We start from the raw sequence: 16,680 nt of genomic DNA on the forward strand, positions 1-16,680 counted from the left end.
CTGAACCAAATTTGCTTAGTCAGTGTATCAATATAGCATTGTTCTAATTGCATAAGGACTTAGACATCTTTACAGCCTGGTTTGCTATGCATATTTTTTTATTGGTGTCATGCCTTCACTGTAATACCCGAGCATCTTCCAGTTTGAATTTTAGTTGTGTCCCAGATGCTCATGTCGGGCCGTATTTTCTGCTATCTTACTGTCACCCAATAAAACAGATTGTAGACTCTGAGGAAATCGCACAGAGGTTACAACTTCACATATTTTCTATGAGGCTGTTGTTTAAGTGAAGATGTGGTCCACCTAGATAGGTGATGATGATAATAGTAAATATGAAACAACATGTCGCTTTCCCACATTATTGTATTGTACCAGCTCTGCTGATAGAATGAAAATAACTTCCATCAGTTAATTTAGTACGATTCAAAAGATATGCAAACAGCAAGTGCAGTAAAACCTAGCATTTTTACACAGTCACTGTTGTGAACAAAATCCAAATTTCAAAGTTTTCAGAGTTCAAAGGCAGGTACCTTATAAGGATATCAAAATCACCTGCTTCATAGCATGTTAAGAATGTATGTGCCTGTTTTATGAGTCCCATTGAATCATTCAGCTGTGCAAGTTTGATCTCTTGATGAGTAACGCTTGCCAGAAAACTAGGAATAGTTTTCTATTAAAAAACATTGCTTTTGTTTTCACACACTTTTTCTCCCCTAGAGTTACCTGGCATGAAGTTAGCTATTTCCCTTTCTGCTGTGTTGCCTAATCTCTTGATTTTTTTCAGTATCTTGAGACAGCTATTTACAACCTGGTTGCTAGTTGGCTACTGCCATACATAAAGGAGGGCTGGTGTGTTTTAAGCATCAAAGTTCTCCCCACTGTGAGGGCCCACATCCTGATGGACAGTAAATTCCCATCATTCCAGTTGCCCTTGTTGGGACAGACAGATGCTTAACACATCTCAGGGTCTAGGTTACTCTGTACAGTTGTGACTTGACTAAACACAGAAAATCTAATGTGCCCAGACACATTTTAACACACCTTTGTTAGAAAGTATGGATATTTTTTTAGGTTTATGTCATTTCTTTCCTCCATATTTTAACCCTCTAATGGAGCTTTAGAATAGACCTGAGTTTGGTTTTTTGTTTTGTTTTGTGGGGTTTTTTTTACATTTGAACACATTCTGTTAAGCAAGCTTTTTCTGTAATTGATTGTCAAGCAAATTCTCTAATCGATTGTCATATACTGTAATGTCATGCATTAGCATTTGATTAAAACAGTCTCGTGTTTTCATTTTATCAATAATAATATGTCCCAATGTATCTCACTAATGATAGTATTTCTAATAGTATTTTTACCTGTAATTTGACACAGCTTTTGCTAATTTAAATTTAATTAACTGTCTTCTTTTCATGACTTGCTTTCACATCAATAAAAAAGATGGGAAATCCAATCCATGTACGATACTGTTTAAACTCATTTTTACCTCTGTGACAAAATTTGTCTCAAAATAAATCCTCTACCATTCAAAACAAGCTCCTCTTATTGTAATGTGTGAAATGTAAGAAAGTACAACAGGCTTCAGCTTCAGTAAAAATGTACCACAGATGTATTCTCCAGGCATTTTATTTGTCTTTAAATGTATCAAAGCAAAAATAATTCTAATAATTGCTTTAAAATATCTTGGCTGGGAGACCAGTCTGTGGCAGGAAATATCTTAGCACATTAAAGAGCCTGCTCTGCCAAATACTGACATCTCTTCAAGGGTCCGAGTCCCCCTAGTTCCCGCTACGAAATAGCAGGAACTCTATAGCTCACAAGAAAAGCTCACCAGTCTACAGATTCAGTCTCAGCAGTAAAAAGCTTTTTAATTGACTCCCCAGATCTAATTTCTAAACTTTTTGTGAACATTTGCTTTGGTGTTCATCTGTAATCTCTCTTGGCAGCTCCCCGGGAGACTAATGGTGGTTTGTCTTAGGAAGAGATCTCTTGTAAAGCATCTGCTCTAAACTTGCCTTCCCTAGTTTAGCTGAATCCATTGATCTGCAATGTAGCCTTGGTCAAACTCCCCAGATAAGCCTTTCCCCATCCTTTATCTATTTTGTTTCAAGTATTTGAACAGAACTTTTAAGGAAGTGATATAGCAAATGGCTCCTAGAAAGAACAAGCACATAGAAGTGACAGACTTGATATAACATACACTGCTATGGGCTGCACTTAGAGCATGTCTCAAGTCAGGCTATGACATTGCACGACTACTGACTGTACCTGAGATGACAATACCTGCAAATTCTCCGTATGCAGAAATGAAGGGCCCTTATTGATCCCTCTGGACACACATCAACTTTTTATAAGCATATTAGATGAATGCATTACCAGTTTGCTGAATTGTGCATGCCGAAGTCTGTATGTACAAACAAGACGCATGTGTACTTCACAGGCACAGTCAGTTGTACTGCAGACACGTGCACACAAGAACGGAAGCCTGGCCAAGGGGAGCCATCCTTGACTTTGTTTTTTGAGTAACACACATATAGCCAGATATGGACAGGTATAGGGAGGCAGCTAAGCATAACTGACCACAGAATAGGCAAATCTGTAATTACAATTAGTGGCAGCAAAAGGAATCATTTCAGTAGGAAGTTTTTGGAAGAGGGCAAAAAGTATTAGGCAGGATTAAATGGGCTTGCAGGTAGAGACTGGGGAGTTTAGAGAATACAGGTGTATCTTTAGTGATTTGTATGTATTTCTCTTACTCTCCAGTCTCCTACGAATGTTAACTCATTCATACATTCAGGCATTTGACTGACATTCTACATTTTTGCAAAGCGGTTTCATTTTTCTGTACTGAAAATGTGTTGCTAACTATTAACAGTTTAATTAAGTTATAGTAATAAGTTATTTAACCAGTACCAATAATTAACTAACTGTTCATTTCTAGTGCATCTATTTATCATACAGGAAAAAATGCTACACTGATTATTTTCATTCTGCTCCGCAAATAATTGTTCTGTTTGTGTTCTGGAGGCATGGTCACGAGCCCACGAAGGATCTAGCATTCAGTAATACCAGCAAAAATAATACTGGAGAAAAACATTATAAACTAGACCGCTCGATACTTATAAGTGCAAGTGATTTTAACATACTGAATTTGGATGCATTGTTGATTTATATCGAAGAGAATTTTCTGTCTCCTAGCAGATTGTTATTACCAGTTGCCACTGGTGTTATTGTCATTTACAATTTTCTATTGAATATTAAGCATCAATAGAAACTAATCTCTACTGTATACTAAGCTATTTTACACTCCTATGGCATATGAATGCAAAATAGCTATATTCCTCTTTTTTCTAGGTGGGTTACAATATTTTCAATTTTCAGATAAGTCACAACAAGGTCCACAGAGAAACAAACCAAACTGAAATAAAAAAATTCATAAATCTTAAGGACTTCCCAACATGTTCTTATTTATACTGGGTTGTAGAAGCCATACTGTTTCCTATCAATCAAGCAGTGATCCAGGTTTTCAGCCTTCTAGCTACGCGGCAGAGCTACATTTGCAGAATAAATATTAGCAATGAATTTTAGTATAGCTGAAAATAAATATACAGCTTATATTCAGCAATGAAATGAAGTTGAAGTTAACAGTGAGTTACTATGTAAGATTAGTTTTAGGAATGTAATCTTTACAGATTCTTTGTCAGATTGATTTAGGCAGGCACAGCTCGCTATTCTGAAGCATGCATCTCTACTTCAATAAAAAAATGTAGGGGAATAAAGTTGGCAAGAGGCAACACTAATTCCATGCCACCACCCTAAAACAGAATTGCTTCAGAATATTCGGAAAGACTCATAGTTGAAAGGAACAGAGGCTGCAGAAAAAGCTCAAGCACATAGTTACAACAATAACAAAGCAATTCATCTATGCCATGCAAGCACTTAGGTGTAAGGCTAAAAACAACAGAGTAGAACACAAAAAGTTGTTTTAAATGTGCAGTATCAGTTCCCCTTTGGATAGTCAAGTTTACTAGATTTTTGCCTTCATCCCCACTATTATCTGGCAGCCACCACACCAATAGCAAGTGGCTCCCTCCAGCGACAAAGCTAATGCTGCTTCTTGGGTCATGCTGAACAGCAGTGCAGCCAGCATGCTCTTCCTCCCCTAGAGACTGAGAGTATCACCTTCAGAAAGGGATCAGCCTCCACCACCATCGGGCCTGGGATCTTGAATCTGCTTCCAAACCTGAGTCTGATCAGTCCTGAAAGCTGCCGTAACACTATAAAAGTACAATAAACTACAAGAAATACCAGATAATTACAACGGATCTGTGTATTGGATGTCCAGATAAATACATCCTGGGTGTGGGTGACAGTGCAACAGATCCTGCACCTTTAAAACTTGAAAAAGCAAGTAAAAACCAATCACCTAAACCTACACTACAGCATATTAATAAAAATGTATATATTGAAAAAGGCTAAATATATATATTACAATATATATATTTAAAGAGAGAGATATAACAAATATTTGACATGTCATTTTACAGCACGTAGGAACACCTAATATACGTGCCTTATAGTTCTCACAAACGTATTGGTGTCATTAGAATTTAGATATCTCTTTACACGGGCCATATTCATATCTCAGTCATACTGGCATAAATCTGAACCATTTCCATTATCTGTTGACTGTGGAACTGCTCTGGTTTAAACTAGTGTAACTGAGATAATTTAGCCTCTTCCTTTATCAGTTTAGCAACAAAATTAGTTTTAAACTAGCAATTAAAATTTTTCAGTTTTCTCCCAGAAGTATTCAACATATACAAGGATATAAGCTATAATGTAGTGCACATTGTCAAGCTTAATTAGCACAAAACATGTTATTTTGCTCAACGCACTGAAATCAAACTAAGTGTAGTTTCTTTTGCTGAATGACTTTAAATCAAGACTAGATTTAGGTCTAATAAGGTATTTTTTTCAGGCAAGAAAATAAGCATAAGATTTTCCTCTCCCATTTTGATCTAAGGAAGTTGTACTTATCAGTCCTATATGTATTACCTAGTCCAACAGGATATAATTTTCTCTATATTTATTTTGTTATCATTGTTTGCTGTCCTTTAATGACATCATAATTGCAAAACTTAGTAATTTTATTTCTTTGGTTCCTGACAATCTAGAAAGACCAAAAGGCACAGAGAATAGCATATTGCAAAGTTTATCAGACTGACCGCCAGCTGGAGGGACAACTTGGTCAAGTAATTTCATGCTCGTTTTCTTCCATATTTTCTTTATAACTGCTCTAAGTTCTTCATTTGCTTGCTCCAGGTTACCTGTGGCAATGAAATAGAAAAATGGAGGATGGCAATTATGTTTCAACCAGCTGCAATGAACGATCCTTTGGATATTAATTAGCTTTATACAAACGAAGACTGTGTTAAAGAAGCTTTGCAGCAAGCCTAAGCTACAAGAAGTAGCAGATAACAATACTACAACAACTAAAGAGAAGAAAGGGTGTAAGACTGAGCTCCTGGGGCTTTCAAATCAGTCTCTGGAGTACTGCAGAGGTCAACCATAATTTACAGATCTTGGCTCCACTCTGTCACTGCTTAATACCTTCCACTTAAATTGTGCAGAAAGCGATGACTTGCTTTTTACAAGCCACTTCTTTCTTGATCCAAAGCTGAGCCTTCATTTGGTTAATCATAGTAATTACTCAGTTGTACAGGCTTGAAAGTTCAGGCAACTGACTGCTGAGCAGGTTTTCATCTCTTGCAACGCTCACCTAAACCACAGTGATGCCTGAGGAGGCTTAACCTAATCAGTTTGTTATTGGCAGTGGAACTCAAATTCTGCTGAGAATAGCAGAAGACACAGAACAGAAAGTAGTAAAAGATGGTAAAATAATGAAAAAATGTATGAAAATAGAATGAAAATTCTTTGAAACATACCACTATTTTAAAAAACTTTTCCCTCTTTGATGCAAATGACTGAAATCCATTCAACCCAGTCAGAACTGGCCTCAACCAAACTGGGGACGCTACTTTCAAGTGTGCAAAAGTTGCAGTTGCACCAACATGGGATCCAAGGCACAAAGTTAAAGAGCAGTGAGGAAGGAGCATCTTGATTGGACAGAAAGGGAAACTCATTCATTCCTTGCAGTAGAACTCCTGTTATGCCACTGCTACATGTTTTTATCTGACCAGATAAAAGCATATAATAATTTCTGAGATTTCTTGGGCTCTGGCCTCACTACCCCTTTCCTTTCATTTTCTAGCAAATCAATCCTAGCAACAGTGAATACAACCCATGATCCAAAAGCAAACCAAATCCAGTGAGACTAAGGCAGACTCATGTCCAACAAAATGAATAAAGTAGATTGTAACTTTTCCTCATTGTACCTTCTGACAAGTGCAGTAAAGGCTTTACAGCCAAGAACCTTACCTTCTGTTTTTATCTTTAGAGCAGTCCTAACCAAAGCAAACAAAGTAGCATTGAACATAACAGTTCCATCGCTGTTTAGTGGCATATTCATGGCTACTAACCTCTGTAAATGAAAAAAGGAAAACAAATTTACATGTGGCTTTGTTTGGCAAAAATCTCCTGTAATGTTCACTTCTGAAAAGCTGACTTATTCAAAGAATAATATCCACCGAGAGGCATAAAATTATATGTCTTCAAGAACAGCTGACTCTTCCATCCTAGCTGTGTGTAATAACCACCCAATATCGCTTCTTTCTGATATTAATCACCATTAATGACGGTGATTTCACATTGGTGGTAACTACTCGAATGAGTACACTGAAAGAAATGACACTAATTTTGCTGGTTTAAGTTAAGCCTGCAGAAAAACGTGAGAACTTGAGAGTGAAGGAGACGTCGTGAACAGACAGGATTACTGTGCATATATTGGACAGAATTGAATGAATGAATGAAGAAAACAGGGTAAAACCTACCTTGCAGGCCACTCGGTGAGGGCATAATTTGCCAAAACCAAGTGGTGGCTGAATGCGTCTCAGTAATGTAACCACATCAAGATGCTTTATCCGTCCCCTAGAACCAACACACATCAGTTACCAACCATACATACATTCCCAAAGAATATACTATGCTCTGCTTTTATTGTTTTTACCAGATAAATCTTATCAGAGAAATGATCTAACTTACTTTGCTTCAGGGTCATATTCTGACCATATCCTTTTGAACTCATCCAAATGATGGGGACCCAGAATAGACCAGTCACGTGTCAAATAATCAAAATTATCCATAATGACAGCCACAAATAAGTTTATAATCTAAAAAAGTAATTAAGAACAATCTGCCTTAATTATTTTGAAATTTTAAAAAAATATTCAATAAATAATATAATTTTATATGGTAGCAGATTAAGAATTCAAACAAATAAATTGATCTCATAAACAATGATTTTTGGCAAATATCATTAAATATCACAGGAAATACTTGCTAACCATTTAACTGACTAACTGGAACTCTGTCAAGTAATATGACACGACGAGAGTGTGATTCTATCTTAGAGTACTTGGTCTTTGACATAGGCTGTAACATGGTTTTGCTTCTCTTCCTTGATTTGCCAGATCCCACTACATCAAATTAAAGAATGGATCCAATACATGTATTTGACACAGCGTAGATCTTGGGAAACGGCTTTTGTATTAACAGGATTCAATGTCATGACAATAAGACTTTTGCATATGTTTTGTTAACAGAGAAGATGATACAGAACAGCAGAACGTGTATGTTTACATTAGTTCACAGAATTCTGTTCAACCACTCTCCTTTTGCAAGGAGAACTGTACTGTGAATAGAACAAATCAACCAGCTTAGGCCAGACACCTGCAATGAGGAAAAACATATTGTAGAGCAAATAATCCATTATGCCATGGATTAGGGAGAAAAGTTATTGTTCACATCTCATGTGCTAGTTTGAGCACACTTGTAGAGATCTGAATCAAAATTCTGCTAAGTTTAAATAATACAAATAGCATTACTAGTAAGTAAAAGGAATTGCAGCTTTATTATTAATGAATATTTAATTATACTATTGAGAAATGCATGAAATAATAGCTGATGAAAAGACTGTTAACTTAGCTTTCAAATGTGCAACCAACCACTCCTGCACACATGTAGTCAGAAGAACATCTTGCACATGGGAATTTAGAATCATAGAATCAGAATAGTTTGGGTTAGAAGGGACCTTTAAAAGTCGTCTAGTCCAACCCCTCTGCCATGGGCAGAGACATCTTCAACTAGATCAGGTTGCTCAAAGCCCCATCCAACCTGACCTTGAATGTTTCCAGGGATGGGGCATCCACCACCTCTCTGGGCAACCTGTGCCAGTGTTTCACCACTCTCAGCATAAAAATCAGTATAAGATACAGGATTTAGGACTGCATATGGAAAAATATAACCTTGAAAAAAATTTTAGATATGGGATTTTCAATCGTTCTCTGAAGCCACTAGTCTTTTAGTTCAGAAGAAAGTCAAAATGCCAAAGCTCATTTCTGTTAATAAGCACAAGCTAGACTCACCAAAAATGCACAAAGCATGTAAAAACTGATAAAATAAATGATGGCAAAATTGCTTCCACATGTGTATTCTTCCCCTGGATTATAATCGGATTCTGGATCACAGCGTTTTCCAGGCAAACATGCCAGCATGATTTCCTGCCAGGCCTCCCCAGTTGCACACCTTTATAAAGTCACAAAGATAAATTAAGCATTATTTGATCAAAATGGATTAAAGAGGTATTAATTTGTGAAGTTCTGACAAAATGCTTGGAGCTGTACAAGCACAAACATGAAGACAGGTCGTGAACTTTTCAGAGCTGGAACTAATTAAAAAAATACAGAGCATGTTTCAGAAATGACAAGCAGGATCTGACATTGCAGAAACGTTTTTTAAGGTAGACTAATGCACCATAAAGGCTTGCATGTAAAAAATTTGAACCCCAAACTGTGATTTACAAGTTAAACACTTATTGCAGTGGAGCTGCTGTGGATGAAAGCGGTGTTACGTACGAAAATCTGTCATAAAAGATGAAAGTATCTATTTGTGAAAGATGAATTGCCTTTTCCTCAGCATGGTTGAAGAAATGCTTGTCTCTAACTTCTGCTATTGCATTTTTTGCATAGTTGGGTAATGCCTGTGTACAGACCCATGATTTCAACTATTTAAAAGACGACTACATATTTATGACTTTTTGGCTGTGTTCATTACCTAGTTTGAAAGGCAAAAGTCTTTACATGCATAAAGTGACTTAGATCTCATTGGGTGATGCCTTGGTCTCAGATAAGGAATGACCTGCCAGTTTTGCCAGCCAGGTTAGTAACAATGCATAGGAGCCAAGTGGAGTTACAGAATCACAAGCAAGAGAGCTCTCAAGGTTGTCACGTTTAGAGGCATCCCTGTTCGATGGCATTCCCCCTCCTTGCTCCAGGACATTTTGAAGCACTCCTGGCCAATGTTTACCCTCTTCTTAAGCTCTCTAGTGATGGAGATTCTATAATCTCCCTACATCAAGATTTAGCTACCTTTGCCATCAGAAAGTTTTACCTACTGCTTATCTGGTATTTCCCTTCTGCAAGTTACACCCTCTATTTCTTGTCATCTCTTCAGCAAGTGTAAAGAAGACCTTATTTCTTCATTTTTGCAACAACCTTTCATTTTTTCAAACTGCCATGCTAGCTGTGCTTCTAAAGAATACACTAAGGGCACAGTCTTTCTCACCTTTCCCAACACCTACACAGTGATATCAGGGCTGACTATGTTTGGGCTCTACCTGAAGACAATTACTCCATAAATGAGATGTTTCACAAGAGCTGTAATGAGTTTAGGTCTGTATCACTTGATTAGAACCCTGCTCTGCCAATGGACACTCAGCATACAGCCATAGGGAGTATGCGCTTGTTATGCTAAATTGCTTCTCACTTGCAAACACCTTTTGAACAAATCTATGGTACAAGAGCTACAGACATTTTTCATAGATCAATGAAATGGGATGCATTAAGTAAGAGTTAAGGTTTACTCACCTGAAAAGAAGAAGCACAGCTTGGGGGAAAGTCTGAAAATTGTTGTTTCTGTTTATTTGATTGTTATCCCTCATGGCCACTTTTCCAAATACCTACAATAAAACAGGATTTTGACTTTCATCCTGGTGACCTGTACTGTCAGAAGCTGTAGTAGGTCTTACAGTCTAAACTTGCTTCAGTATGTATGAAAAACACTTTCACAAATACACTTTCTTTACTCTCTTTAGTTTTTCCTGATAATGATGTAAATGCAGTAAATTTATCACATATACAAGGTAATTCTTAATCACTTAATTTAGCATTAATAAACCATTATAATACTAATACATATTCCTGTATTTCAGATGAGAAAATATTATTTGTTTTAAACTAGCACCTAGAGTCCTTTATTGATGTTAAAGCCCTACTGTGCTAAATATTGGACATACTTGTAGTAAGAAATAATTACTGTCCTGAAAACCTCGAATCTAAACAGAGAAAGAGAGATGCAAAGACAGAAACCAAAGCACAAAGAGTCTGAGCATCCTGTCTCAGCCAGAGATGGAAATGAGTTCTGTTCCTCAAAATTAAATTGCAATTCCTTGGCCACAAGACCATTCTTTTTCCCCAATATAATACATTTATATCCTCTTACAATACAGTGAAGGCTGTTACTCAATTTAGAGAGATTAACACCATTGTGCTCTGTATACATGCTGCTGGACTGTAAGGACATTAAGTTGCTTTTGGATAAACGATGAAGAGAAAGAATCCAGAAGCAAAACCACTCTCCATAGCATATTTCTTCTATTGATCCCATTTAATTAGGATGTCCCTTTGTGTCGATTTGAAGAACGTTACAACTTTGAAAACAAAAGTAAACATCTGTAAAGTTTTACAGAATGCAGAGCTATCCTAAGGCCTTATGACAGGAAAAGAAAAAAAAAAAAAAAAAAAAAAAAAAAAAGAACTGCAGCCCAAATTCAGGATACCTAACAGGAACTTCTGCCAAAGTATTGATGGTCACCCAGCCCTGCTCCTCAGGCACCTCCTTAGGCAAGCACTAGATCTCATGTGTGGCACAGAGACTACCATGCAACTCAAACTGTGCTCCCGATCACAGCTCCATGCTCAGTGCCTTTACCTGCTGCTTTCCTGCAGCCTGTGCAGTTCCCTCCCAAACGGCTATCCCATCCCCACACTAGAAATGACCCAGTAGTGTGAATTTTAGGAACAGTTTCCTGACAGGTTTCTCCTATCTAGCTATCTCCAGTTACTAAGACTGGAGAATCTGCTCTGCCCTTGGAGCACTGCTGCTGGTGTAAGGAATGGCACCTTCATCCCAACAGCACATTTTTACATTTTAAGTTATCAAAATCCTTTCTGTGCTTGTACATCTTGTACATATATCCTACTCTTGATTAACCACAGGCTCAGCTGTGCCTAGATCTTTAGCTAGATGCTTTTTCTAGTTCTATTCTTTTCATATGGGAAAGACTTAAAAAAAAAAAAAAGCCGGCATTTTAATGCCCGATTCCCAAAACAAGTCTATAGTAAAAAAAAAAAAGCCATGAGTTCTTTCATACACTCATGCATAGGAGTAAACATCACAGTATATGGAAAAGGAGTGGCTCCTTTCAGCAAACCAAAATACTATAAGCTCACAACAAGCTCTTCTCTTGCATCTTTTTGGATTTTCTGACTACCAAAATCATAGCCAAAAAAAGATTTTTACATTACTCCGAAAGCTCTGCCTTATATACAGCACCACCATCAAAGGAGTGTTTCAGTAAGCACCTTAGTAAACATGTCTCTGAGTAGCCAACACTGTACTTTTGTTTAATGCTAAAAAAATTCTACAATTACCTGCATTCCAATGACAGCATAGATGAAGAACAGCATGGCTATCAGAAGGGCGACGTAAGGCAGAGCCTAAAAAAGGGACAGGTGCACTGTCTTTTAATAACTTCACACCATAATTTCAATTTCCACTTACAAAAATAATTTCTCTGTACAACACAGGCTTTTCCAAGGTTTTTTCTTCCTATGCAAGTGCTTAAAATGTTATTACCTGTCACTCTTAATATTCTGCCGCATACAATGAATACAAGCTTCATTATATTTTAAATTATTTCTGCCTGCAATCCAGGGGGAAGAATCATCTTTAGCAGTTTTTAATTTTATTTTCATTACTGATTCTGACAACCCAAAGATACTTCCTTCTATACAGTTATAGAGTTCCATTAACTTCACATTCATCAGAGTTTTCAGGAGCAAGGATTCAAATATCTATTTGTTACACTTATGAAATCAGTTTTATATAAAAAAATAGATTACATTCCTCTTTTGTCATCTAATAAAATGTGTGGAAGTATGAAACCTGTGTGTGTCAAACCTATCCTATCCCTTTAAGATATACCAAATATTTTTTTATGAAGTACCATAGAAATCTCATGGTAACAGCTAACATTAAATGACAAAGAACGACACTTGGACTCACTGAAGTAACTGGTGAAATTTAAATTGGCATCAGTATGCAAATATATTTAAACATGTAATTATTGATAGCATGAATTTCAAAAGAAGTGTTTTTTACACTCTACAGGGTATGGCTTCATAAAATTTGGTGTATAAATGGCTGTAATTATGAAGCAAATTTAAATAAATTTTGCTAACCTGAAATGACTTAATAAATGTCCACAGTAAAGTTCTGATTCCTTCTCCTCTGCTAAGCAGCTTCACCAACCTCATCACCCGGAAGAGACGGAAAAAAGTGATGGAGATTCTAGCGCTGTCTTCAGAATTCTGAAGAGCATCATGGAGAAGTCAAACCAAATACAAACTCAAACATGCAACACTTCCAGAAAAACAACATCAAATGCAAAGGTGGAAGAGGTAAGATTTGAAAATGTATCTTGAGGGCCTTTTCACCTTGATAAGCATGATATGAAAGGAAAAATTACATGCTAAAAACACAGGACCTGTAGAAATGCTTCACACATCACATGCATTTCCATGTTTTCTGGTTTGTTAACAAGGATCATATTGGGTTTGTTTGTAGTAGACTTCAATAGTACATTGACAATGAAGGCAAAACACTGCATAACACCTTTGTAGTAAGACAGTTATGAAAAATACAGAAAAAATCGGTGGAAAATAGACATGGTAAAAAGAATAAACTCAAGTAGAGGTAAAACCACTGGGGTCAATTTACTAATCTTACCCCAGACTCATCAGTTGTGACTGTTTCAGTTGGCTTTGGCTTTAAGAAATTAAGAACATTAATTATTAAAATCAAATAAAAGATTAAAAAAATCAGCTTAACCATAAACAGAAGGAAGGACATTTTTCATTTCTAAACATAAATGAACATCTTTCAACTCAATATACTTCCTGAACAAAAGATTAATATCCTTATCAAAACCTTCCCTTTAGCATTTCATGTTGGCTGACTCATACTAAAACATTGTTGGCTGACTCATACTAAAATCTGCTATTATAAAACATGTTTAAAAGACTCAATGGAAAGTAAATACAAAATAAAATATCTGCTCCTATGTAAGCCAAACAAAATTAGCCATCGACTTCCACAGGTTGTATGAAATTGTAGCAGTAAGCCTAAGTAAAACTGAAGAACAAAGCTTTGGGGTCAAACTAGCCTTTCAAGGTCCCTTTTCTGCTGTGTTCTTTTTGAAGATTAATTACTCCATCACTGGAATCTAACCATATTCAAGTAATTGTGTTTTGTGTCACATCAGGAGGTCTCTTAAAGCAAAGTAATTCACTTGAGTTAACTCACTCAGTGATGAACACTGGGGTTTGCAGTGCTTAACAAGGACAGATTTTCACTCTGCCAAAGTGATAGACAAACATTTTTAGCACAACGACACGAAGGCTAACCCTCCCATAGAGGTGCAAATGAGAAGGCAATACTTGTACCCTCTCACCATCTACAAAGTACTCATATACCTGAGCTGATGTAACAGAATCAGGCATGGACAAAGGGCTTCAGGATTTGATCGACCCTTTTGGAACAGACCTGTACAACCCTCAGGAGCTACAGGGAGGAGAGAGGCACACACCAACTTCTTGTTCACAGAGCCAAACTCTATGTCCTGTGAAGAAGAAACTCACTTCTCTCTTTATAATGTTTCTGTCTGTCTTTGGAGAAACTGTCTTGATATCCTAAATGGTCAGACACTTAGCAAAGCAGCTAGCAAAGCTTAAAGGACCAACTGTCTATACTTGCCTGTGCACTGACAGATTCACAACAGCTTCTTCCAAAACTGAATGGAAGCATCTTTAAAAACTTCATAGCACTAGAACAAACGGGATTCTGGATGTTGGATCTAAGTGATGGATCTTACTCTCTTGCCTAAAATATCCTCCTTTTAAAGGGGCACCTTTCAACAATTACTGTCACATAGAGCGGCAATAACCATGATGCCTCCTCAGTGCTGCTTCCCACATATTGTGGATGCATCAGACACACTCTCAATGCCATGCTTCACTGAGTAAAATCTCAAGCATTGCTGTTACCTAAGACAAAACTTGGGGAGAAGGAAGGGGAAAGAGAGGAGCTGATTCTGCTGAAAATACTGGCAGTATATTATACAAACATACTAAGGTAAAAAAAAACAAGAATAGGTAGTACTTTGTTAAAGTTAGATCATTAGCAGTATTTCTCAAAATACTAATTGTTTTGTCCATTCCTTTTTTGCAAAACATATATAATATAAAGGTATCACAAGGGGAAAATGAGGTAAAAATAACTGTCTGTTCAACTACGTGCAATCTACGTATGTATACATTACTGCCCTGCCAGGATATCAGTATTTTCTGAAACAAAGAGTTTTAAAACTGTTTAAGGGATTATTACTAAATTGATGCATTAATATTAACCAAAACCCAGATCTCCTCATTAGACTTCAGTAAGCAGAGTATTTGTAAAATCAGCTGTAACATCTAAGCTTTGTAAGCACTTATATAAAATACACAAAAAAATATGCTGCCAATGAAACAGTTGCTGCATTAGAAATTCCCTGCATATTTCATCAATTTGAAATAAAACCATCAAAATATAGATTAAGGAGAAATTCATAATCACAGACATCATAAATGCCAAAATAGCACAAAACATGGAAACAATCTTGCAAAGCTTTCTACCTACATCAATCGCAAACCTGTACTAGTGTATACAGACCCACATTGCTATTGACTTTTTTACAGAAAAAAATTCCTTTTTATCTGAAACTTTTAAAGAAATTGCAGATGAAGCCTGAAGTTTTGTATTAATCTCTGGTGACTGACTCATGCTGAGCTTGATGCCGTCTTAATCAGTGAGTGAACTACTTAAATAGCATTCAATATTTTGTATCATCAAAAATTAAATGAAGTATTTGACAGATACAGAGGAGATTAAATTACAGTATCATCACAAACTGACACTAAAAAAAAAAGAAGTAAAATGCTGGGGTTTGCATTTGGGAGTTTTTCCCACTAGCTTTTATAGGAGAAGGATTGGGCCCCAAATAAGCTAGGAACAGTATTAGGATAGCAGTATGTAATGGGATAGATAAGAACAGAACAAGGATACTTGGGTCCTACAGATTTTTATTTTTTCTTTTGGAAAGCAATTAAATAACAAGGAGTATGCATTATGATTTGGTTATGAAAAAACCCTCACAAAAGGAAAAGTCAGTAAAAAGAACTTTTTCTACATATAACTATATTTATAATTACTTAATTCTCACTTTTGAAAATGCAGCCAGAGATCAGATCTATGCGAACAGTTCTACTGCAGGTGCTCAGGAATGATGAGTGCAAAATCCCTCAACTTTTTTTCTGAAGGGCACTGAATGTATTTGTGTATGCACATTTGTGTATGCACAGGACAGTGTAACACACACTCCTCTTATAAATCACTCTTTCTCAGCTTCTTTGTACTAAGCAGTCCCTAATTGCCTGTTTGTGATGGCTGATCTGCTGCTGTTGGGAAGTGTTAGGATGTCACATGCAAGAGATTATAAATTATGGACACTGGAAAAAGCAAGCCAGGAATGAAAAAGGAAAACACCCTGTTCACAGAAAGTAAATAGTACAAATTTACCAGGGTGGAGATTGATGCTAGAAACAAACAATGAAAACGAACTCCTGATACCAAAGGATTTTTTTTTTCTACTGGAGCTGAAAATACTCAACTTCTGCCCATCATCGGCCAAGTGTTTTGGGTACTGACATTTTAAAGTGAGCGTATCTAACTTTTTACCCTCTCTGGCATTTCCCTCTGATAATACAGCAGCCTGGTTTATATTATGAATAATAATTATCATGAAGCTAATATAGTGATATACCACAAAGAAAACATTATTCATACTTATTTATAAAGGAAACGCTCATCTAAGAGAGAAAGTTAGTTAACGTGTATGTGTGTCCATCCAGCATGAAGTAATACTAAGATCTGGGAAACTAAGATTAAGCTAACACAATCTTCAGTAACAATAAAAGACAGACTGGCTGACAATAACGGAGAACATCTGCTTCCTACAGATAAGGAAAAAACATATACTACCCAAACACATAATCTTATTTGCAACTTCAGTAATATTACTTGACATGTACACATGGAAGTAGGTGGCACATTATGTATATGTAG

At 36.6% G+C, this 16,680-nt stretch overlaps 1 protein-coding gene across 1 annotated transcript in view; it reads right to left on the reverse strand.

Annotated features, from left to right (window-relative positions):
* The window catches only part of CACNA1D (calcium channel, voltage-dependent, L type, alpha 1D subunit), a 207,631-nt gene that overhangs the window by 32,086 nt on the left and 158,865 nt on the right, over positions 1-16,680 (reverse strand). Inside the window, exons 31-39 of the mRNA XM_009334220.1 lie at positions 13,249-13,287; positions 12,702-12,830; positions 11,892-11,957; positions 10,047-10,138; positions 8,547-8,706; positions 7,165-7,292; positions 6,954-7,050; positions 6,442-6,544; positions 5,229-5,330 (exon numbers count right to left, since the gene is read on the reverse strand). Of these exons, the coding sequence (XP_009332495.1) occupies positions 5,229-5,330; positions 6,442-6,544; positions 6,954-7,050; positions 7,165-7,292; positions 8,547-8,706; positions 10,047-10,138; positions 11,892-11,957; positions 12,702-12,830; positions 13,249-13,287 (916 nt within the window). The remainder of the gene's footprint in view (positions 1-5,228; positions 5,331-6,441; positions 6,545-6,953; positions 7,051-7,164; positions 7,293-8,546; positions 8,707-10,046; positions 10,139-11,891; positions 11,958-12,701; positions 12,831-13,248; positions 13,288-16,680) is intronic.

This window comes from Pygoscelis adeliae, unplaced genomic scaffold (assembly GCF_000699105.1).
Source record: "Pygoscelis adeliae isolate BGI_AS28 unplaced genomic scaffold, ASM69910v1 Scaffold411, whole genome shotgun sequence".
In the NCBI taxonomy this organism is placed as follows: Eukaryota; Metazoa; Chordata; class Aves; order Sphenisciformes; family Spheniscidae; genus Pygoscelis; species Pygoscelis adeliae.